The sequence below is a fragment of the Dipodomys spectabilis genome, unplaced genomic scaffold, assembly GCF_019054845.1.
Source record: "Dipodomys spectabilis isolate Male_0828 unplaced genomic scaffold, ASM1905484v1 ptg000092l, whole genome shotgun sequence".
NCBI lineage: Eukaryota > Metazoa > Chordata > Mammalia > Rodentia > Heteromyidae > Dipodomys > Dipodomys spectabilis.
Window position 1 is genome coordinate 8,509,541 of NW_024870769.1, and position 23,778 is coordinate 8,533,318.

Here is a 23,778-nt window from a genome sequence, read left to right on the forward strand (position 1 = left end):
AATCTTCAGATCACAGTTTCTTTTTTTCTCTTTTTTTTAATTCACAATTTTTAATACTTTTTATTGTAAAAATACTGTACAGAGGGGTTACAGTTACATGAGCAAGGTAATGAGTACATTTCCTATCAAGCATTGTTTCCTCCTCTTTTGTTTTTCCCCTACCATCCCTTCCCACTCACATCCACGACTACACTCCCCCCCCCTCCCCACCTCCTGTCTAAATTGTAAAGTTTGTTTTTCAACATAGTGTCTTGTGCACCTCATTGTTACAATGGGTCAACCTGTATCTCTATTTAAGCATTTTATTTTTTCCCTTCTCCTCCCAAATTAGAGAAGAAGTAAGCCAGGCCCAAAGAAACATAGGTCCCATGGTTTCCCTTATTTGCAATAACTAGTGTATGTCTGGGACAAGCAGAAAAGACCAAAAGCTATGTGTATATGACCAGATAAGATGATGTTAAGTGAAATGAACCCTAAGAAAGGGTCACAAGTAGTTCTTTTTTTATTTCTTGCTATTGTTTCTACTGTTTTTATAATGTACCATGTGAATATTTTTGTTTCTTTGTATGTTCCTCCCCCATGGCATAACCCCTGTTTTCACTGTATTTGATGTCGGTGCCCTGCATCTGGTATATAGATCACAGCTTCTTAAGTAGCTAGAATCACAGGCATAAGCAGCTACAGCCCCGTAGTTATCAACTCTTTTCATTATTCAGTAGTACCCCACTGTATAGCTAGACACGTTTTCTTCATTCACTCACTAGCTTATGAGTATTCAGATTGTTTTGAATTTGAGTAGTTTTATTGGTGTCTTTGCATGTAAAAATGTATGTTTTAATTTTTCTTGAATAGACTAATAGGATTGAATTACTAGGTAGCATAATAAGTTTCTATTGAAGAAACTGATTTTTTTCATGTGCTTATTGGCTGTTTTCATCCACTTTTTAGTAAAATATCTATTCAAAAGTTTTCCCCAGATTTTTGTGTATGTGTATGTATATATGCGTGTGTGTGTGTGTGTGTGTGTGTGTGTGTGTGTGTGTGTGTGTGTGTGATGGTCCTAAGGCTTTAACTCAGGGCCTAGGTGCTGTCCTTGAGCATTTCTGGCACTCTCCCACTTGCGCTGTAGCTATACTGTAAGGTTTTGGCGCTTAATTGGAGATATTAGTCTCATGAACTTTTCTGCTGTGCTGGCTTCAAATCTTGATCCTCAGATCTCAGCTCTTCAGCTAAGATTATATGCATAAGCCACCAGCACCCTGGCAATAATTTGTTCTAAATCAATTCTGTGCCTTTTACAGAATGTTATATAGTAGACATCATACAGTATGTAGCCTTTTGAGACTGGGTTCCTTTATTTACCCCCCTTGTATCTTTTCATAATTTTGATGGCTTATTCCTTTTTTCACTTTCCTCCTTCTTCCTTCCTTCCCTCCATCTCTCTCTCCCCTCACTGTTTTCCTTCCTTCCTTCCTTCCTTCCTTCTTTCCTTCCTTCCCACCCTTCCTTCCTTCCTTCCTTCCTTCCTTCCTTCCTTCCTTTCTTTCTTTCTTTCTTTTTCTTTTTTTCTTTCTTTTCTTTCCTTCCTTCCTTTCTTTCTTTCTTTCTTTCTTTCTTTCTTTCTTTCTTCCTTCCTTCCTTCCTTCCTTCCTTCCTTCCTTCCTTCCTTCCTTCCTTCCTTCCTTCCTTCCTTCCTTCCTTTCTTTCTTTCTTTCTTTCTTTCTTTCTTTCTTTCTTTCTTTCTTTCTTTCTTTCTTTCTTTCTTCTTTCTTTCTTCCTTCCTTCCCTCCCTCCTTCCTGCCTTCCCTCCTTCCCTCCATCCCTCCCTCCCTCCTTCCCTCTTTCCTTCCTTCCCTCTTTCCTTCCTTCCTTCCTTCTTCCCTCCCTTCCTCCCTCCCTCCCTCCCTCCCTCCCTTCCTTCCTTCCTTCCTTCCTTCCTTCCTTCCTTCCTTCCTTCCTTCCTTCCTTCCTTCCTTCCTTCCTTTCTTTTATTAGTGGCAATGGGTTTGAATTCAGTCTCTTTGCTTGCATAGGAATGCTTTACCACTTAAGTCATATTTCCAGCTCTGCTATTCACTGGCTATTGTTTTTTGTGTGTCGGTCCTGGTGCTTGAACTCAAGGCCTAGATGTTGTCTCTGAGCTTTTGTGCTCAAGATTAGCACTCTATCTCTTGAGCCACAGCTTTACCTTTGGCTTTTTGATGGTTAATCAGAAATAAGAGTATCATGGACTTTCCTGCTTGGGTGGCTTTGACTGTGATCCTCAGATCTCAGCCACCTGAGTAGCTAGGATTACAAGTATGAGCCACTGATGCCCTCTCTTGTTCAGTATTCCTCTCCAGTCTCCATGAAACATATCTGTGACTTCAGTTGTATATATACACACACACACACATATACACACATGCAAAAATGTGTACACACATATACACATATACATGTGCATACCATTGTTACACAACATTTATCTAGTACAGGCTTCCTCATCAGATTTTATAGGTGTTCATTTCCTGTTTTCTCAGCTCCAAAATGATCATATACATCAACTGTTACCAGGCATGGGAGTTGTCTAATGATACAAACTGAGTGGACCCTTTTCTATTTTGTTGGAATCTGCTGAGTTACATGGTCTGCCTTTCCTGGTAAGACCTGCCTGCTGATGGCCCTGGAGATGGAAGACAACATCTCCGGAATTTGTAGGTCACAGATAAATGCACCTTATTATTGTGCATTTAGCAATGTGTCTGTAATGTGCTTTTCACATTAGCTTGTGCCTTAGATCAATTTCCAGTATACTGAAATGTTTGTGTTCTGAATTTGATCCAGCTTATTGAGTACATCACTTGGATATAGCCAGAAGTACTACTCCTGATTTTTGTTTTTGTTTTTGTTCAGCTTCTCTTTAGAAATAAAATTTTACATGAACACAAATTAAATTAGATAATTATTCTACTTTATCACAATGTGTATAAATTCTCACAAAATTATCATCTCACTCTGCCAGTTCTAGGAACGGCACATTTTGATGTTCATTTTGCTGGCATGCTTAAGGCTTGATGTAGAGGCATGGGTTTTGAAACTAGGCAAAATGGTTCACCATCAAAATTATTTTATTTTTCACATAACATACAATTATTGTAGGCTGCTCTCAGCAATGCCATTTTTTGTATCTGCAGTTTTTCTTTGTATCTTTTTATTCATTGCTTTCACATGAATGATACACATATGTATATATACCAATTGATTTGGGTAAATTTGTCCTTATTCATTCAATGCAAAGATCTGATTGATTGATTCACTGTAGATGCAGAATTGGAAAACTTATGGTTAATTTTGTTTCTAAAATGATAGCCTTCAGTTGAGAAGATGTGTTTCAGTTGGATAGTTTTCTCTCAGCATTATCTCTTACTACCTCTAGCTCCTTCCCCCATGGCATCTTGGGAAAACATGTGCCAAGAACCTCAATGGTAGGAACTTTCTATCATATCCTTTACAGCAAGGATGGAAATAGGCCAACCACAAGTGACCATACATCCAACAAGAATATGTGAATTCTAATACAAGGCCTTACATTTCTCTATTCCTTTAATCATTCTAGCACTCAACCTAACTATCCACTAATGGGAGTCATTGCTTGTTTGTCTTTTTGATTGGCTTGTTATTTGTTAATTTGTTTGTTTTTAGTAAATGACCAATAATTGCTTTCATTTTCGAACAATTTCTGGCTTTGTAGAATCTTGCTTTAGAGACAAAATCCCTCTTTCTATCCTCTGGATTCATATTTCATGATATGCATAGTTTTATAGCATTCTCTTAAATTGCTGATCTCAAATTACTTGGAAATGATGAGTCAGTTATTCCGAAGTTGTAATTCATATTTGTTTTTGTCAGGTCTTTTTTGCTCCTAGACTTAATTGCACTAAAATTTGTCATCAAAGTGTTGGTTGAACTCCATCCTTGTGAAGTTTCCTTTTCCTCCCGGTTATTAGTCCTCATTTAGATATCCAATCAATTGACTAGGCTCATTTGTCTACCTGGATAGGAATCATGGGTGGGCTAGGAGAATCTCTCTCAGTATTGGCAGGCAATCTCAGACACTTGAAAGCCCTTGGCTGAGTGGTTGGACCGGTAGAACCTAGAGACTTACAGCTCTGAACCTTAACACCCAGCAGACTATTGCCTTAGGCTTCAACGGGAACTTAATGGTTTTAGACACTCAGATTGAAGGTTTATTCCTCTGGGCTTTAACCATCAATGACCCCAGCATTGGACAGCTACTATAATGCTGTGCTTTCAGTAGCAATGAATTATGACAGCAGATAACCACAACTATGGAGCTTTCTAGTGTTACAGGTCTCAGCTCAAGAGCTACAATTAATTATAGCTTTTGTCTCCAGAGTATCAGAAACCTTGGCTCTTAAGGCTCAACGATCAGGGCCTGTAGTTTCTTGTCTTTAGTTCTTAGTACTTTTTGCTTCCATGGCCTTTGCTCCAGGTCATTGTTGCATTACCTGCTCTGTGGAATTCATCAGTTGCTGTTGCATTACTACTGCCGTGTTTGGATGTCTGCATAGCTACTGCTGTCTCAATGCATGCTGCTACCTTCACTACCTACTGAGATAGCTAGAAAGAAAGGGTGTCTGCATCGATCATGGCAAACCTTTCACGTTTGTACCAATCATGTCCCTTATGCACATGAAGGACTGGGTGTTCACCAATCACATGCTTTCTGCTAGGTCACTTGTGGAAGCACTCCACTTCTGACCTGAGTGGAAATGGCTTTTGGTACACCTTTAATTCGTGGAAGCTTGTGACGGCACAAACTCTGATGTAAGCTGTTGTGGTTGTGAGGCAAAAGTAAATGTGTGCTTCAAAAACAAGCAACTGAGCCTGGGAAGTTGGCTCAGTGGTAGAATGCATGCTTGAGGCCCTGGGTTCAATTCTTCAGCACCACATACGCAGGGGAAAAACAAGTGGGAAGTGGCATTGTGGCTCAAGTAGTAGGATGCTAGCCTTGAGCTCAGGCTCCCACGACCAACAAAACAAAAACAAAAAACAAGCAACTTTAATTGCCATGTAGCTTCCTTGAAGTATGTGGAGACAATTTCAAGCAGTTGGTTTTGGCATGAGCGTAGTCTTGCTGGCTGCTTGGTTGAGTGTCCTTGACTCAAGCTAGCTAGGTACTAGGGAAGGGTGTTCCAACTGCCAATTAGGGAGTCAAATCTTAGTTTGAATGAAGGAAAAAGTAAACATTGAAAGGATTGCTTACAACAAATGCTAAAAATTAACATTGATAATGCTTTAACATTACTTAATAATTTAATATGTAATAATTTAATAATATTCTAACAGTACTGAATTCCTGTCTTGCCCCAGGAAGATGTGGTTCTGTAATCTTTCTCACATTTGTCTAATGTACATTTAAGGAAATGGTATAACAGTGATTTCATATTCTACCTATAATATAGTTATCAGAATGACAAATGGTCTTTTTAACTTGGAATTAAAAAAACAGAAAGATACATTGCACAAAAAAGATACATAAAGCCCATTTGGAAGGTTTGTAGCACATCTTCCCTATACTTGGCACTTAGCTCTTACCCCAAGAAAACTTGAGTTGTGTTGGCTCCCTCAGGACATTTTTTTCCACTCACTCAGGAGTTTGCATGGTTGGGCCATACTACCTCAAACCAACCTAGGCCTCAGATCATTTCTCTGACTCCACTTTCTGGTCTATCAGTTGTCCATATCACCATGGTTTATGTGACTGGTTACTTCTGTGCCTATATCCTACCTCAGAGAAGGGAAGGAAAAGAAATTTCAGGGTAAGTGGTTTTCCTTATTTCAAGATTACTCCCCCAGCCCCAGTCACCTCAGCCTGTTACATGCCCACATTGAGCTACAAGGAAGGCTAAGAGGTAAAACCTTCAACATCTATTGACCCAGCTAGCAGCCTACTTTAGAATGTTAGCTAAAAAATAAAAGTAACACATGCTACCTTTAGAGAATTTGGATAATATAAAGTGACATCAAAAGAAAGAAAATCTACCATTAATTATTTTCAAATATTGGTAGTCTTTTTTGTGTCTTCCAAAGATACATTTTTCACATAAATTGTGTATGTGTGTGTGTTGTGTGTGTGTGTGTGTGTGTGTGTGTGTGTGTTGATGCAGGCATTTGAACTCAGGGTCTGAGTATATTTTTTGCTCAAGGCTAGAACTCTACCTCCACAGCTCCATTTCCAGCTTTTGGGTGGTAACTTGGAGATAATTTTTACATACTTTCCTGCATGGTCTGGCTTTGAACTGTGATCCTCAGATATCAGCCTCCTGAGTAGTCTAGATTGTAGGTGTGAGTCACCAGTGCCCAACCTGAGCAATTACTCTTTAATATGTATCACCTGCCATACTATAGTCTTAGTTTTCCTCATGCAAACAATTGACTCTAGAGAAGCTGACTTCAAGAGTTAATACAGGGATTGCACTCTGATTTATATGAATATTTTATTTTCTGACTATGGAGCATTTATCTATTTCCAAAACTTCTCTAAATAAGTTTCTATGTAATTTATATTTTACATTTCTGAGGGAAGGGAAATTAATGCCAAGTGGATTTTCAAAAAGTTATGCTGTTTTACTCCATTGTCAGTATATGAGATGATTTGTTTAGAATTATAGACAATCATGTGTGTTTATCTGAGTATTGTTTATTGATTTGAGAAATCATTGTTTTTATAAAAGGAATGTGATAAGGAAACAGAAAATTTCCAGTACAAAATAGAAAAAAGAAAGTATATGTGATAAAAGCCATTCTGGCTAGAAAATAGTTTTAAAATAAATTCACTTTATGGTTAAGTTTATAATTTGTTAGTATTTTTATTAGTCATGAGTAATTCTTTGAATTTTTCTGTGTGTCATTTCCTCCTTTTATGTATTGAATTTATGTTGTTTTATTTTTAATTCCCATATGACTTTGTAGTAAGTATAGAAACCCCTACTGTTATTCTTGGTGTAATTTTCTTTTCAGTGCTGGGCATGGATTAAATCAGGGTCTAACATGCACTAGAAAGGCACTTTATCACTGAGCTACGAGTACTCCAACCTCTACTGGTTTAAATATTAGGTATTGTTTTCCCTTGTTAGAAGCTTGGAGTTTTTCATTGTCATGTATATCAACCATCTCTTTAGTTATGCTTAGAAAGCATGATTCTACTCTCCAATCATTTATGCATAAAGCTTGATTCATTTAGGGGCTCTTCCCTGATCCCTGATGTTATTGGCTTTGCAATTATTTAATGAATTATCTAATTTTTCCCCTTGGTTGTATAACAAATATTTATGCATTTTGGAATATTCTTCCTTCATGACTTTTTCAACAATTTTCTTCCTCTAAATAATTTTAAAGATGTATATTTTACTTATTAGCCATCTTTCTCATGGTGTGATTGTATTTTGATTCATTATAACATATAACTCATATGAAAATAATGAATTATAAGTCTTTATAACAAATATATTGAAATAATCTTACATTAGAATTTACATCATAATCACAAATCAAAATATGTTTGTAAAATTTAAATTGTTATTTACTGTTATAGTATAATGTCTTTTTATACTTTTGTAATAAATTTACTAATAGTTTAGACATATGCTTATTGTTATTGTTTACTATGATTTTACACTATATTAATTTTCATATTATAAATTTTCTCATTTTAAAAATTTTCATTCTTTTCATTTTAAAATGCCTTTTCCTGTTTTTTTTTATTGTCAAAGTGATGGATAGAGGGGTTACAGTTACATAAGTAAGGTAATTAATACATTTCTTGTCCAACTTCCCCTTCTCTCATGTTTCTCCTACTTTTCCTCCCCACCACCCCACCCCCACATTGTAACAGATCATTTCTAACATATTGTCTTGGCTATATCACTGTTGCATTGGTTCCTTCTTGTCCTTTGTCTCACCATTCTGTTGTTCCCCTTTTCTTCACTAATTTAAATAAACGCATGTACAATAGCAGGGTAACAAAATCAAATACAGTGACAACAGTGGATATACCATAGGGGGAAGAACATACAAAAGAAAAATTCACATAGTACATTAAAAACAACAACAACAAAGAACATCCTCTTGTGTCCATGTCCATGAACAGAGCTATTGAGCTGTTCTGCTCATCTGATAAGATTATCCTAGATGTATACTAATTATTGAAAATAAGGGAAACCATGGGACCTATGTTTCTTTGAGCCTGGCTTACTTCACTTAATATAATTTTCCCCCATTTCCTGTTGTTTTAAGATTTCACTTTTGTCTGCTAGAAAGCATTTTATTTTTCGTCATAAAATATTCACATTTTGGGGTAAGATCATTTCATATTTTTGTGCTATTGTGGAATAGTTCTTTCCCATATGTAATTTTTACTAGTATTCCTGGTATATAGAAATTCTAATAATTATTTTTAAGTTGTGTAATTGACTGGAAACATTTTATTTGGTTGTCACCTGGTATCTATTTTAATTTGAATATTTTGTGCTCATGATATTTTTGCCTCCATTTCTTTCTAGAGTGTAAAACAAGGTTTTGTTTTTTTTTTTTTAGAACATGGCATATTTTAATATTTTAATTTTCTTTCCTCCCAGCATGGAAGAGTGTGAAGCCCTTTGCACCAGGCTGGCCATAATGGTTGATGGCAAATTTAAGTGTCTTGGCTCCCCTCAACACATTAAAAACAGGTACTCTGAGCTTCCTTTACTCTATAAATACTTCCTATCAAATCACTGGCCTGAGGCGATTATAACTGAGGGTGCTTTAGTCTGGAAAATTACCTGTTGACATGTAATAGGAGGTAAAATCCCAAAGAAATTAAAGGGAGTATTTACAAAACCATAATAATAAGTAAGTAAAAGACACAGTAATTCTAAGATGGGTTCCATAAAACATTTTGCTTTCTTTCCAGGACATTGTACCTGTGCTAGCATAAGATCATTGCAGGGTGATGATAAAATCAGGATGAGAAATGACTCTTTTATACACAAAATGTCCACATAACCCTCAGCCACAGTGAATTGGTATCCACATTTTATCACTGTCAAGAAATATTAAGAAGCTGACATTTAAGACAAGAAAGAGTGTTGTGATTAGTTTTCATTTGAACTAATGATGTTACTCTTTTTTATTTTATTTTTTACTGTAAACATAGTATACAGAGGGGTTACAGTTACATGTGTAAGGTAATGAGTACATTTTCTATGGAGCATTGTTACCTCCTCCTTTGTTTTACCTCTACCATCCCTTCCTTCCCCAAGTCCCCCTCCCACCCAAGTTGTAAAGTTTGTTTTCTATATAGTGTCATGTACATCTCATTGTTACAATGGATCATCCTGTATCCTTGTTTTTCAGCATTTTGTTAGTTCCCTTCTCCACCGTATCTCATGTCAGTGCCCTGCATCAAGATGTTATTCTTATGTTCAAAATCTAGCAGATCTCTTCCTGGTTAATTATCCTTTCACATCTTTTTACCATTTGTTTTTGGAAGTATAATGCATGATCTTGTTACTAGTTTCTGTGAGCAGTTTTATGTCCTGATTATAACTTCTTGTTTTTGGAATTTCCTGAATTATTTTTTAACTTGCTCTAATTTGTTGTTTAGCCATAACTTTTATATAGTTGTTTATGTTGATAATTATATCATTGATTTTTATTTTTTCAGCAGTTTGTGTATGTGTGTATGTTATGCATGTATGTATGTGTGCATGCGTGTGTGTGTGTGTGTGTCCTGGGACTTGAACTCAGGGCCTGAGCTCTGTCCCTGTACTTTTTCACTCAAAGCTGATGCTCTATCATTTAAGCCATAGCTCCACTTCCAGCTCTTTTTCTTTTTAGTAGTTTATTGGGGATAAGAATCTCATTGACTTTCCTGCCTGGACTGGCTTTCGAACTGCAGTTCTCAGGCACCTGAGTAGCTCACAAGTGTGAGGCATCAGTGCTTGGCTATTTATTCAACATTTTGAAGTTAGATTTCTCAATTTGAGGTTCATTAGTAAGTGTGTGTGTGTGTGTTTAGATAGATAGAATTTAAAGTTTTACATTATGGAGAGTATTATTAATATTTTAGATCAAGATGGCATGTGATATAGTGAACATAGTATTTCCAGTGTACATAGTATTTCCAGTATTTCCATAGTATTTCCAGTTAGGCTAGGACTATCCCAGTTACTGTTGCTTGGGAGTTTGAGTAACCACTTTCTGGATAAACCTTAGAAAATATTTTTAATAAGTATCATCAAAATAATAATAATAATATTTCATACTCTCTAACCTTTGTGATTGCTTATTTGAAATTTTATGGTCTATTATATTGTCTACTCTGATTTGTTTTATTTGTTAATTGTCAGTTGTGTAGTTGGGTAAGTTATGATGAAGTGTAGTCACTTGACTTTCATCAGGCTTACTAAAGTGGATTACAAAAGTCAGCGAGTCAAGACACCTGCTAGAGTTATCCTGTGGGTGGACTTGGCCCACAGTTTAGAGAGTGTCTGCTTGCCTCTAAGAACTTGGTCACCTAGAAATTGATATATAACATAGCTATATAACCTACATTTATATCATTAGTGCATATAAACTACGTAACTATACCAAGAGCTATCTTTTTGCCAGACACCAGGGGCTCACATCTATAATCCTAGCTACTCGGGAGGCTGAGATTTAAGGATTGTAGTTCAATGCCTATCCAGGTAGACAAATCTGAGAGACTTATTTCCAATTAACCAGCAAAGAACTCTAAGCAGAGGCATGGCTCGAAGGGTAAAATGCCATCCATGAGTGAGAAAGCCAAGTGAGGAGCACAATGCTCTGCATTCAAGCTGCCTTGTGAATTATTCACTGCAACAATGAAGTTAATACCACTTTAAAAGCAATTTATGAAATTTGTATGTTTCTGTAATAAGCAAACCTATAATGACTACAGATGTTTCCATAGGAAACATCATTTCCATAGGAAATGAAGGATAGTGTGTGCAGGAATCAGCAGCAGTGAGCTGCAGCATTATGCAGGCCTTGGTGTGGAGGAGAGATTGCAGGATGACCCTTCCTCCTCCTCTCCAGCCCTCTTGCTCCATGCACATTCACCAAGTACCATAGAAGAAAGTGCTCCTGTAGAAGGGCCTCTGGGGTAGGGACAGGAGTCTCTTCCTTAGAAACTGTCGATAACAACTCTGCAAGTAGTTGTAAGCATTGCCATGGTTGCTGGTGCTGTTTTGGGATAGAAAAGGGACCGTCTCCCTCCTGAGGGTCCTCAATGTGATTCAGTCTTGTGTCCTGCCTCTAGAAATTCAGCGTAGATGGATTCAGTGGGGACCCTGAGTGCTGTGTGCTGAGGACCCTGTTAGGCTCCTGCAGATAGCGACATTGGAGCAGAAGCAAGAGCCTTGCTCTGGTTTGCCCAGCATGCCCACAGCCTCAGTTTCCCACAGCCTCTCTGTCCCTTTTCTCAGCTGTCACCGTGGGCGGCCATGAGGAGGGAATATGGCTGAGCACACTGAGGACAGGCCATAGCCTGGCCATGATTACTGACTTGCTTGTGTTTGATTGTATGTGACTGGAGTGGCAACTGCTAGCCTGGCCATCTCAATACTGACCCTGGCACATTGCAGGAGCCAAAACAAAGCCCAGGTTGGTGGCTCACTTCTGTAATTTAGCTACTCAAGGAGGCTGAAATGTGGAGAATCACAGGGGAAGGCCAGACAGACAGAAAAGTCTATGAGAAGCTGTCTCCACTATAACCAGCGGAAAAGCAAAGATGGAGGCATACCTCAAGTTGTTAAATGCCAGCCAACAAGCAAGCTATAATTGTACAAGGCTTTTTTCTACAGCTATTGAGATAACCATGTGGTTCTTCACTAGCCATACAACAGACAAGGGTCTCATATCTAAAATATAACTGGAACTCAAAAAATTAAATCCCCCAACAACAAATCCTCAAAGAAACAACTGCTCAATAAATAAGTGGGCTAAAGACTTAAAGAGAAACTTCTCTGAAGAGGAAAGAAGGATGGCCAATGGACACATGAAGAAATGCTCGACCTCTCTAGCCATAAAAGAAATGCAAATCAAAACAACATTGAGATACCACCTCACCACAGTTAGAATGGCAAAAATCAAGAACTCTAATAACAACATATACTGGAGGGGATGTGGACAGAAGGGAATTGCTTCATTAATGGTGGGAGTATAAACTTGTTCAACCACTTTGGAAAGTAGTATGGCGGTTCCTCAAAAGACTCCACATAGAGCTCCCCTATGACCTAGCAATCCCACTTTTGGGCATTTACCCAAATGATCACAAACAAGACCATCCTAAAGCTACCAACACAACTATGTTTATTGCAGCATTATTTACCATAGCTAAGATATGGAACCAACCCAGATGCCCTTCAGTAGATGAATGGATCAAGAAACTGTGGTATATATACACAATGGAATTCTATGCCTCCATCAGAAAGAATGGCATTGCCCCATTTGTTAGGAAATGGAAAGACTTGGAAAAAATCATATTAAGTGAAGTAAGCCAAGCCCAAAGAAACATAGGTCCCATGGTTTCCCTTATTTGCAATAACTAGTATATGTCTGAAACAAGCAGAAACGATCAGATAAATCTACCTGGCAGGATCAGTCTCCATAGATCTGAAATGAACCCCAAGATAAGAACTCTAATATTTTTTCTTTCTTGCTATTGTTTCTAACATTTTTATAAGATATTTCTTTGTTGCTTTATATGTCCTTCCCCCACGATATAACTCCTGTTTTCACTGTATTTGATGTTGGTAAAATTTGTGGAAGGGAAGGGAAAAAACAAATTGCTTAAATATGGATACAGGTAGACCCATTGCAAAAATGAGATGTACAAGACATTATGTCGAAAAATGAACTTTAAGCTGGGCGCCGGTGGCTCACACCTGTAATCTTAGCTACTCAGGAGGCTGAGATCTGAGGATTGAAGTTCAAAGCCAGCTTGGGCAAGAAAGTCCGTCGGATTCTTATCTCCAATAAACCACTAGAAAACCGGAAGTGGTGCTGTGGCTCAAGCTGTATAGCACTCGCCTTGAGCTGAAGAGCGCAGGGACAGTGCCCAAGCCCAGAGTTCAAGCCCCACGACCGACCAAAAAAAAAAAAAAAAAAAGGAAAAACGAACCTTACAACTTTGGCTAGGGGGGTGGGGTGGGGTGGGAAAGGGGGGAACAGAGCTGGGGGAGTTAGAGGGGGAGGATTGGAAGGGATGGGAAGGGGAAACAAAGGAGGAGGCAACAATGCTTGATAAGAAATGTACTCATTACCTTGCCCATGTAATTGTAACCCCTCTGTACAGTATTTTCACAATAATAATAATGATAATAAAAAGAGTACAAGATTTTAAGCCAGGTACCGGTGTCTCACGCCTATAATCCTAGCTACTCAGAAGGCTGAGATCTGAGGATCATGGTTCAAAGCCAGCCTGGGCAGGAAATTGAGTGAGATTCTTATCTCCAATAAACCACTCAGAAAACTGGAAGTGGAGCTGTGGCTCAAGTGCTAGAATGCTAGCCTTGAGCTGAAGAGCTCAAGGACAGTCCCCAGGCCCAGAATTCAAGCTCCACAATTGACAAAAAAAAAGAAAAAGAAAAGAGTACAAGGCCTTCAGTACAAATCCCAGAACTGCCATTTTTTTTAAAAAGTTAGAATCAATTCTTGGAAATGCAAGCAATGACTTGGAACAACAGCATGCTGAGAACTCAACTAAGCTTGTAGCTGATGACAGGTTTCAGTAGAGAATTACTGGAATCAATGAGGATCTTGTGGTTTGAGGCTGATGGAATATGAAAAGAGTCAGAGAGAAAATGACGAAGAAATAGCGAAGGGTTAGGATGAGAGAAGAGCATCTAAGAAGAACGCAAGATTGGGGAGAGAGCCTGAGTTTCAAGTGAGACCTAAATGTTGAGATTTTCCATGGGTCGAAGCAGGCTGGGGGCAAGGGTCTGCTCTGAGCTATGTTTGGCTGAGAAATACTTACCTAAAAGAAGTGGAGCCAGGAATGTGGACCACAGATGTGGAGTTGTGTCCTTGCTGACTGGAGGGCAAGGAGAGAACTCAGACTTTGCTAAAGGACTTGTGTCCTCCGCCCCCTCCCCCTTCTTGGGTATAATATGTTCTGAATGGAGTATTTCCAACTGGTTATTGGAGTGCTGTTATTGAGTTGGTAAACATTTTGAGGTTTGTCAGTTCATATACTACTGACCACTCAGGGGAGAATTTCAGTGGTGTAGCTCCTTTGGACAGCTAACCTACAGTTTCACAAAATGGATACTAGGAAGCTGGAACATGAGATGTCTGTTCTGGAGGGGTGAGGTTAGTGGGTTGGACAAATAAAGAGAGGAAGGGTACGAATGCAGCCAGGGAGAATGATGAATGAACATTGATCAGTGAATTGAATGACATTGATCAAGATCCATCGTACTCATAACTGACCTGTTGAATTGAAACCTTTTTGTAAAACTACTTAAAGATACTAGTACTACTAGTAATTAATAATAATAGATTGACTTCCAAAGTACATATACCCAAAGCTCTGTGGACATGTCAAACAAGGGCAGGAGAGATCTTTCTGATGTGAGCCATTCAATCGATTAAGTCAAGCCATTGTTTCCACTCTATAGTGTTTGTCCACAAGTGATTATTTAGAAATTGGGGAAGGTGGGAATTGAACCCAGCATGCTGCCTCCACCTGTTCTGTAATGTGTGTCTTCATGATGAGCCATGTTGAACACAACATGAAGTGGGTAGCCTGCTCAGGGAGGAGCTGAGACTCAGTGACTCCAGAGCCCACAGACTTGACTGAGCATTCTGGCACTTTCCCAGAGCCAGAGGTAGAGTCATACCAACTAGTTCCCCTGCTAATCCCCTGGTGGATTGTCTTCACTGCTTCAACATTTTCTCCAATCTTATCAAGACTCCATCACTGCATGTTTAATACATAATGTCTGATTTCTTCAGCCAGGAGAAGCTACCTATTAGCCAGATATGATCTTAACAATTTTCTAGTTATTTCTCACCATTTTCTCCTTTTGTCCTCACTCTGAAAAAGAAATCCCCCCCTAAACCATACATCTATTAGATAAAAACATGATCTCCTTCCCTTCTGAGACCTTCAGCAAGTGGTTTTCTGCTCCCACGTTTCCATTTTTGAACACTTTTTAAAAAAACTAAATGATGAACTGTATTTATTTGAGTACAACAGCATTAAGGATAGCCATTTAAGCATATTTAATTGCTTTAACATTCAGTTTTGTATGTAGTGAGAAACCATATAAAGCTGGTTATTGACATTGATTCAGGGGCTCTAGTTTTTACATTTGGGTTGGTCTCAAAATGGCTGCCACTGCTCCACCCAAGTTATACAGAAGACGGGGAGGGAACACAGAAACCCAAAAGGTGTACATGCCAGTCATATATCTATTGTTAAATTGTTTCTTCAAACCTAAGCCAATTCAGTAGTTTACACTTCAATTCTATTGATTCCCTCACTGTGAGCTAATATCAGGTATTTAGACTTTAAGCTGGACACTTGCTACTTCAATAAAGTTAGGTTTCTGTTCTTGTGGAACATGAAAAATGAATGTTCAGTGGGCTCTCTGAAGTCTGGCTCCTTCGCTTGATTGGGTCATTCTTTCTCTGAGCCTGACTTACTTCACTTAACATTATTTCCTCCAGGTTCATTTTCCTACGTATGACATAATATTGCTTTTCCTGATGGATGAGTAAAATTCCATTCTATATGCATGCATATGTATGTGTGTATATACATATATATGTGTGTATATATATGTATATACATATATATGTGTGTATATATATGTATATACACACATACAACAATGGGCACATTCAGAACCCACCTTTTGAAAGCCAACAACAGCTTCAGGCTACATCTGTTTGCTTTTCTGCCATTTGAACCGACTGAAGAAGGATGCTTAAATCTGCCTAGAGAAAAAGATCTCCCATTCAGGAGGCTGAGACCGTAGTCTGAAGCCAGCACAGGCCAAAAAAAGTCCACAGGACTCCATCTCCAAAGCAACCAGTAAAAAGTTGGCCTACGTGAATGGCTCATGTGGTAGAGCACCAGCCTAGCAAGCAAAATGAGCAAGCATGAGTCCCTAAATTTGAAATTGCTACTGTGTTTCTTTTGTCTACAAAAAGAAGAGATTATGTTATCAAATAATGAGATGGCTTATTAAAAATAAAATAGATAATGTGAAATATTTATGTCCTTTTCACAAATGGAGAAATTTGTACATGTGACTATTTAGTAGTATCAGACATATGGAATGATGAGGCTCTGAATTGCTTTTCTTTACATTTTACTTTGTATTTAGGAATCATATACTTCAATTGCTCCTGCTAACTCCCACATTCCCTTAACTAGAGGTAAATTTTATTGAGACAGAGACAGAGAGAGGGAGAGAAAGAGGGAAAGAGAGAGGGAGAGATGTTAACTGGGCCCACATCCTTGGCATGTTCTCACCCCAACTGACACGTGTAATTTGTCATCTCATTTGTTTCCACACCATTGTGTGGCATGAACAAAAATTAATGTTGTTCTCACATAATTACCCAGGAGGAGATTCTGATTCACACGCCCCTTTCCTGCTGGGTATTTCAGTTGGATGTCTCTGGGCTTGAAAATTCAGATCATGAGCCACCCAGAGCTGTTACTCACAAAAAAGAAAATCTCTGCTCTCATTTTCTAATACTTTCTGTGAGAAATAAGCAGACTGCTTTTCACCCAGATTGACGATAGGAAATACAAGTGCAGTAACTGCTTCCATTTTATTTATCCATTTATTTATTATTGTTATTATCATTAAGTGGTTGTACAGAGGGACTTCATCTCAGCAGGTCAGCTTGTAAGTACAACACGTGTTGATCAATGTCATCCCTTTCATCATTCTCCATATGTCTTCCAATCCCACTTATCCTCTCAAATTCCCTAGTTCTGTTTTCACATATATCTCTTGAATATTGTGACTGCATTTGCCCATCATTCCTCTCTCTATTCATCTACTCCCTCTCTATAATTCCCTTCCTACCTTCTTGGTATTCATTTTGCTGAGCTGTGAGTTGTTCAAAGGAGTTACACCATTGAAATATTCCTCAGCACTACTGTACTTTAATTGGTATGTTTGTGTATATATGCATGACCTTTATTTATATATTGACACATATATATTGATATATGTTTATAATTTAGATCTAACTTTCACATATGAGGGAAAACATATCCTTTGTCTCTCAGAACTAGACTTAATTCACTTAACATCATTTCCTCCAGGTCCACCCATTTCCTTGGAAATGACATAGTAACATTTTTCCTGTTGGATGAGGAAAATTCCATTATATATGTGTAGACACACATATATGTATATACACACATACATATGTGTATATATGTGTGTAAATACATATGTATTTGTATGTATATACATCTCTATATCTCCCTATATATAGAACACATTTTCTTGATCCATTGGTCCATTGGAGGATTGTTTTCATATGTATCCATAACTTGGCTATGGTGAATGGTGGATCTGCTTCTGTTTTAGATGTATGGACTTCTTTGTTAGGGGTTCAGACTAGTGATACCTTTGAAGCCACATGCATTTATTAGGCTCCCTTATTAGAGATGACAAAGATGTAATTCCTGAGTTCAAAAAATTCAGAGTATAGTATCAGACAGAAACATACTAAATGAATCAGTACAGCACAGTGGAAAGAACTCTACTGGACTGGGAAATACAATGCTGTGTGACGCACCTCAGTTTAGATCACCAGCCACCACTGCCATGCTGTGAGCTGACAGAGATGGAGTGGTGAATAAGTATGAGGCTGGCTGGAAATGGGTAAACCACACCAATAAAACATATGTAAGAAAGGCTAGAAGTGCGGTGAGATTGCCTTTAGTGCACATGAGGGTAAGGGCTGGGTAAAGGAAGAGTGCAAATCCAGTGTTTTCAAGGAGAGTTTGGCATGGGCAGGTGCATGGACAAAGAGGCATTTGAGACACAAGGTGTCAACTAGGGATGTATCAGCCACAGGGACACAAGAAAATATAACACAAGTTAGGAACAGATTGGCTGAAAATGGGGTAAAGGTTGAATAGTGGGTCATGAACTTCTAGATACATTTTGGATCAACTCCCCAAATGTGAGGTTATAATTCTTGGGTTAAAAAATTTTGTGATATAGAAGAAAGCCATGAGAGAAGGAATGGCCTCTTGAAAAGCTGTTTTTGTTCTCTAGCAGGGAGCTAAATAAGGTGAACTTGAGTCAGCTGCTGATAGAGCAGGTGGAGAAGATAGCAATGATGTAGGAAACATTGCAGAAAAATATAGGATCAAATAAAAAAGAAACAGGAAACTGTGGGAAGAGAAGGCGTTCTGGGTATTGAGTATGCTCCCCGGATGCACTAGAAGGCTGCCACCATGAAGAAGGGCTGTTGAGATCTGTCCCTGTGTACTTTCTCTACAGCAGAAAGGAGAGGAAAGGAAAGCCAGAGACTAGGGCGAATTTTGTCATTTTATGACATGGGGATGGGTAGTTGGTCTCATCCAAATTTTGAACCAACATGTAGAAACTCTGAAGTCAAGTGAACAGAGTTCAGATCCATGCCACTGCATTTGTTTTGATCACTACTTAATAGAGGCTGTTTGACAAATATTTTATAATGCATTTTCCATTTAAACCTCATGACATAAATGGCTACTAGTAGATCACCTTACTAGGGAAACTGAGGCAGATCAAAGTGAGACAGACGGTCCCAAACACAGTGTTGGTATTGAAAGAAACGACAATTTTAAAGATCAATATCTATTTTTAACATACTTTAACAGGTTAGTAGTAGAAAGTTTTACTATAATATTTATTATAACACTATAAAACTATGTGATATAATTATATACCATAAGTAACATTATATAATACATAATATTTTATAACATAACTATATACTACAGTAATATATGTATAATATACCCCAAATAAACTTAACCTCCTTTCTATTTTTCCTTCTTGAAACAATTTCTACAGGTTTCATTGTTTTATTTTATTTTTGTATACACACTCATACAGAATATTTTCTAGATTAAATTTTAATTTTTTTTCCTAACCACTATCTCTCTAGTCCTTGGTGTCTCCCTCTTATGAATTTTCCAGTGCTTCCCTGTAAACATGCATCTGAGGGTTTATTTCTGCTTTTCAGAGACACAGGAATGTGGTGTATGTCTGCAACTCATCTTCCAGAATAGGTTTTAAAGTACATTTTCTTCACTCCAAGTTTCTTAGAGTAAATCTTACTGTTGCAGTCTCTATTACTTTTGTCTATACTGAAATGTGAAGGCTGATAAATATTCTGAGCGAACATATACTTTGGTAGCCAGCATGAACTACTGTAAGACGATTTACAGCCAGACCTCCCTTAGCTACTTCTTTTTTTTTTCTTGGAAAATAATGTATTTTTTTTCTTTTCATTATGATCTTTAAGTAGTTGTACAATGGAGTTGTCATTTAACAAAGCAGTGTATGAATACAATATATCTTGATCAATATCCCCCCTCTCAATGTTCCATCCATCCTTCCCCTTCCCTTATTCTTCTTAATTTTGTAGGTTATATGTTGGATTCTTGATTTCATTCTCCCACTCTTCTCCTCTTCATTCATTATCCCTTTCCCCTGAACCCTACCCACCCTTTTTTTTTAAAAAATTTTATTTTATTTTATTTGTGAACATACTGTACAGAGGGGTTACAATTACATGGGCAGGATAATGCGTACATTTCTTACCAAGCATTGCAGCCTCCTCCTTTGTTTACCCTTCACTTCCCTTCCCAGCCTTCCCCCTCCCCCCTAATCCCAATCCTTCTCCTTCCCCCCCCCTTCTCCCCCCTGTACCCACACTTTTTGAGTAACCAATTCCTGGTGTTTTATTTGGCTGAATATTGATTTTGACTAAGGAATAACACTATTTGAAATCTTCCTTGAATCTGCCATATTTCAGCTAATTTGTATACACTTACCATCCAACATATTTACTTACAAACTTATAAGCTAAATCTAGCTTCTACATATAAGAGAAAACATGGATCCATCGTCTTTCTGGACCTTATTTACTTCACTTAATATAATTTCTTCCAAGTATTTACGTTTCTTTACAAATAGTACAATATAATTCTTCCTAATTGATATGTATATGTATATATATGTTATGTATATGTGTGTGTATATATATATCTCCCATTTTCTTTATCTATTTGTCCACCAAGGGTCATCTGGGCTGATTCCATACCTTGGCTATAGTGAATAGTGCTGTAATAAACCTGGTTGTGCTGATGGTTTTTACTGTATTCTGATTTGTAATCTTCTAGATAAATGACTATGAGTAGAATTTCTGGATCACAGGGTAGTGCTATGTTTAATTTTTGAGGAACTTCCACACTGGTTTTCAGTCTGGTTGAACAAGTTTGAAAGCATTAATACCCCTTAAATGTAGCCATGTTTTTCTTCAGTGAGAACAATAACACACATTGTGTGGCCTTTCGAAAATAAATGGAAGACTATTCCCAATATATTTCTACCTTAAGGTATTAGGCCTTGTTCCACTGCCAAGTTCTTCCCCCAAAGACACAGTGATTTCACTCCTTTGGTTTGCTGCTCAACTGTCATCCCTGCAGAGCTTTCAAGCATCCATTCTACCCATGAAAGAGCAAAGGAAGCCTGCAGGTGAGCTGGCTGCATGGCCCACAGGAACATGACTGCATTCTAAGCATTCACTGCTGCTTTATGTGGTCAAGCAATACAACTGGGGGGATATGAATTTGTAGGGAGGATCATGTTTTCCTTCTTTCCTTCCCTCCCTCCCTTCCTCTCCCTTCCTCCTTTCCTTCCTTCCTTCCTCCTTCCTCACTTGAATGCAGATGTGATGATCAGAAATGAAGCAACCTAATGCCAGATGTTAAAATTGCTGACACCCCTGCTCATTATGGTTTATCTGCTCCTCCTGAATGTATCTGAACAGACCACAGCACTCCTTATTTTACCTGTCACTTTCTGCCTCTGCCTAAGAACACTGAAGAGGGACCTTTGCTTTTGCTTATTTATGTATTCTTAACGTTTGGGCGGTGCCTGATATATCACAGACACTGAGTATTTGTTGAACGGAATGAATCTTTGAAGGAACCAGTGTAACGCCCTGCCTTGTGACGTAGCTCCACTTAGTATTAATTCCTTCTGAAGGTGCTATGATTGGATACACTCTCAAAGAGGAACTGGAGGAGGCCCTTGGAAGCCCTTGGACTCCATCAGCTTCATCTAGCTTAGTGAGCATGCACTGTTAATGATAATAATTTGCCTCTTAGTTAAAGATGTTTACTCAGACCCCATTTATCTCCAGACAAGATGAAGCCTGCTTTGTTTCAAAAACAGTCTGCATTATTCATGCTTACTTGCTGCATTTGCAATCAGGGCTCTGTGTGGCTCTGTCTGTCTGTACTCAACATCTCCATTAACAGAACTATCAGGAATGTGATTCAGGCCTAATTGCTGTCATGGCCTCGGCAATATTTTACTGTCACCTTCTCTGCTGGAAAGCCAAATTTAGTGTAAATGCACCCTGGCCTGCCTAGAATTAATATGTCATACTGATGTCAAAATGTAGCATAGCAGACTTAACTATAAATGTGGCATAGAAACTATTTGACTATGGATTATGATTGGATTGGATTATGATTCCTATTAGTCAGAACTATATTTCATGTTTAAAATGAATCTGAAATAGGACTTGGAAGATGTATTTTCTTTAGGTTCGCATGCCCAAGCTCAAGTTCATTTGCACAGAACTGCATGAATCCTCAACATTGGTTTGACAGTTTACATTGTTTACAAGTTTAATGTTTTCCCACTTTAATTAAAAGTGTACCTGTGTACCAGTCAAAGTGTGTTACAAAAATTCTGCAAAGTGCATCAAAACTCAGCGTTTTAAAATGATTGTCATTCACCCTCAACAATCTTCAGGGTCCCCGGAGATAACTAAACAGGCAGGGCTGTTCTACTTGTCACTCATCCTCCTTCTGAAATCAGAGTCTGTAAGATAATGGCACGAAAATCAACAGGTGAAGGTGCACAAAGATGGTTTGCTAGCACATGACACCTGTAATGTAACATAGTTTGTCTCCACAAAAAAGCGTAGGCATGATGTTCCTACACAGTGCAGGAATACCCCTTGATCTTGTGCAAAGGATACAGATGTCAGAAGGAACAAATGATTGTCACTATATTTACATCCTACCAACCTACAACCATCTTGTAACAAATTTATTAAAACTGTGGCCCATCTTTGCCTTGCCTTTTTAGCAATTTTGTTGAGATATACTTTATATCTCACAATTCATCTGTACCAAATATATAATTTAATAGTTTTTACTATATTGGATGTACGTATATACCATAGCTGATTATAGACCATTCTCACCATTTCACATTGAGGCTTATTTCTTCAGCTGCCCCTCCTTTGTGCTCCTATTTGCATGAACCTAAGCTAACCAAGATTGTTTCTTCTGCTAGAGACTCATCTATCTCTTAATGACAATGCCTAAAGTAAATGGAATCAGGTGTGTGTTATTCTGGGAAAGGCTGCTTTGACGAAGCTCGGTAGTTTAAGATTTACCTGTGAAATAGCATGTAACAGTACTTTTCCAGGGAGGGATCATTTGTATTGCATGTGGACGTGTTCCCCTTGCTTGCAGTGAAATTGCTGGATGATGTGGAGACTCTGTGAGGAGCTGCCAGGATGTTCTCCAGATTGGCTGTGTCACCTTACATTCCCCTTGTCAGTGTCATCTTCCCATCCTCAGTGTGTGAGAACAGTTGACACCTCTGTGTCCCTTGTTATTACCTGATTTTTTTTCATTAGCGCTCTTAATAGATGTGAAGGAGGATCACAGTGTGGTTTTGGTTTGTGTTTGTCCACTGGCTTTTGAGCATTTTTCATGTGTGAATTGCCATTTTTTTTAAACATGTATTGCCTAATTACATACTTAGATCATGTTTATGTTGTATTCTCTTAATAATTGAGTTGGAAGACTAATATAAATACATTGACATGGAAAATATATAAAGTAAATAATATAAATATTTTACACAGATGTATTTATATAAATCCCTCTGATACTTTGTAGGTTTATATTATATCCTATGTATCATATTATAGTTTGTAGGATTTTGTTATATATATTATGTTAAGTATTATATATGTGTACCAAGGTTTAAAGTAAGGGCCTTAGGCTCTCACTTGACTTTCTTGGCTCATGGTTGTGCTCTACTGCTTGAACCATACCTCTAGCCTGGCTCCAATATGGCTTCATCCTCATTAATTAGTGTCAGTTTCATAGGCTTATCTACCTGGACTAGCTTCAAAATGTGATTCACCAAGTCTCATCCTCTTGAGTAGCTAGGATTGCAGGTGTGAGCCATTGCTGCATAGCATATTATATGTATTTTACATACATAAGTATATTTATGCTTATTAATATAAATTCCATTTGGCACTTATATTTATTTTAGATATAAATGCTTATCAGATTTTTTTCCCACTCTGTGACTTGTTTTTCACACTTTGGAAGCACAAGCATGTTTTTTACTTTGATGAAGTCCAGTGAATCTATTTTTCCTCTCATTTATATTTTTGTGGTCATACCTC

General features: G+C 37.9%; 1 protein-coding gene across 1 annotated transcript in view; it reads left to right on the forward strand.

Moving 5' to 3' along the window:
* Abca13 (ATP binding cassette subfamily A member 13) overlaps window positions 1–23,778 on the forward strand; it is a 402,123-nt gene that overhangs the window by 358,939 nt on the left and 19,406 nt on the right. The window contains exon 59 of the mRNA XM_042684933.1: window positions 8,643–8,735. Within this exon, the coding sequence (XP_042540867.1) occupies window positions 8,643–8,735 (93 nt within the window). The remainder of the gene's footprint in view (window positions 1–8,642; window positions 8,736–23,778) is intronic.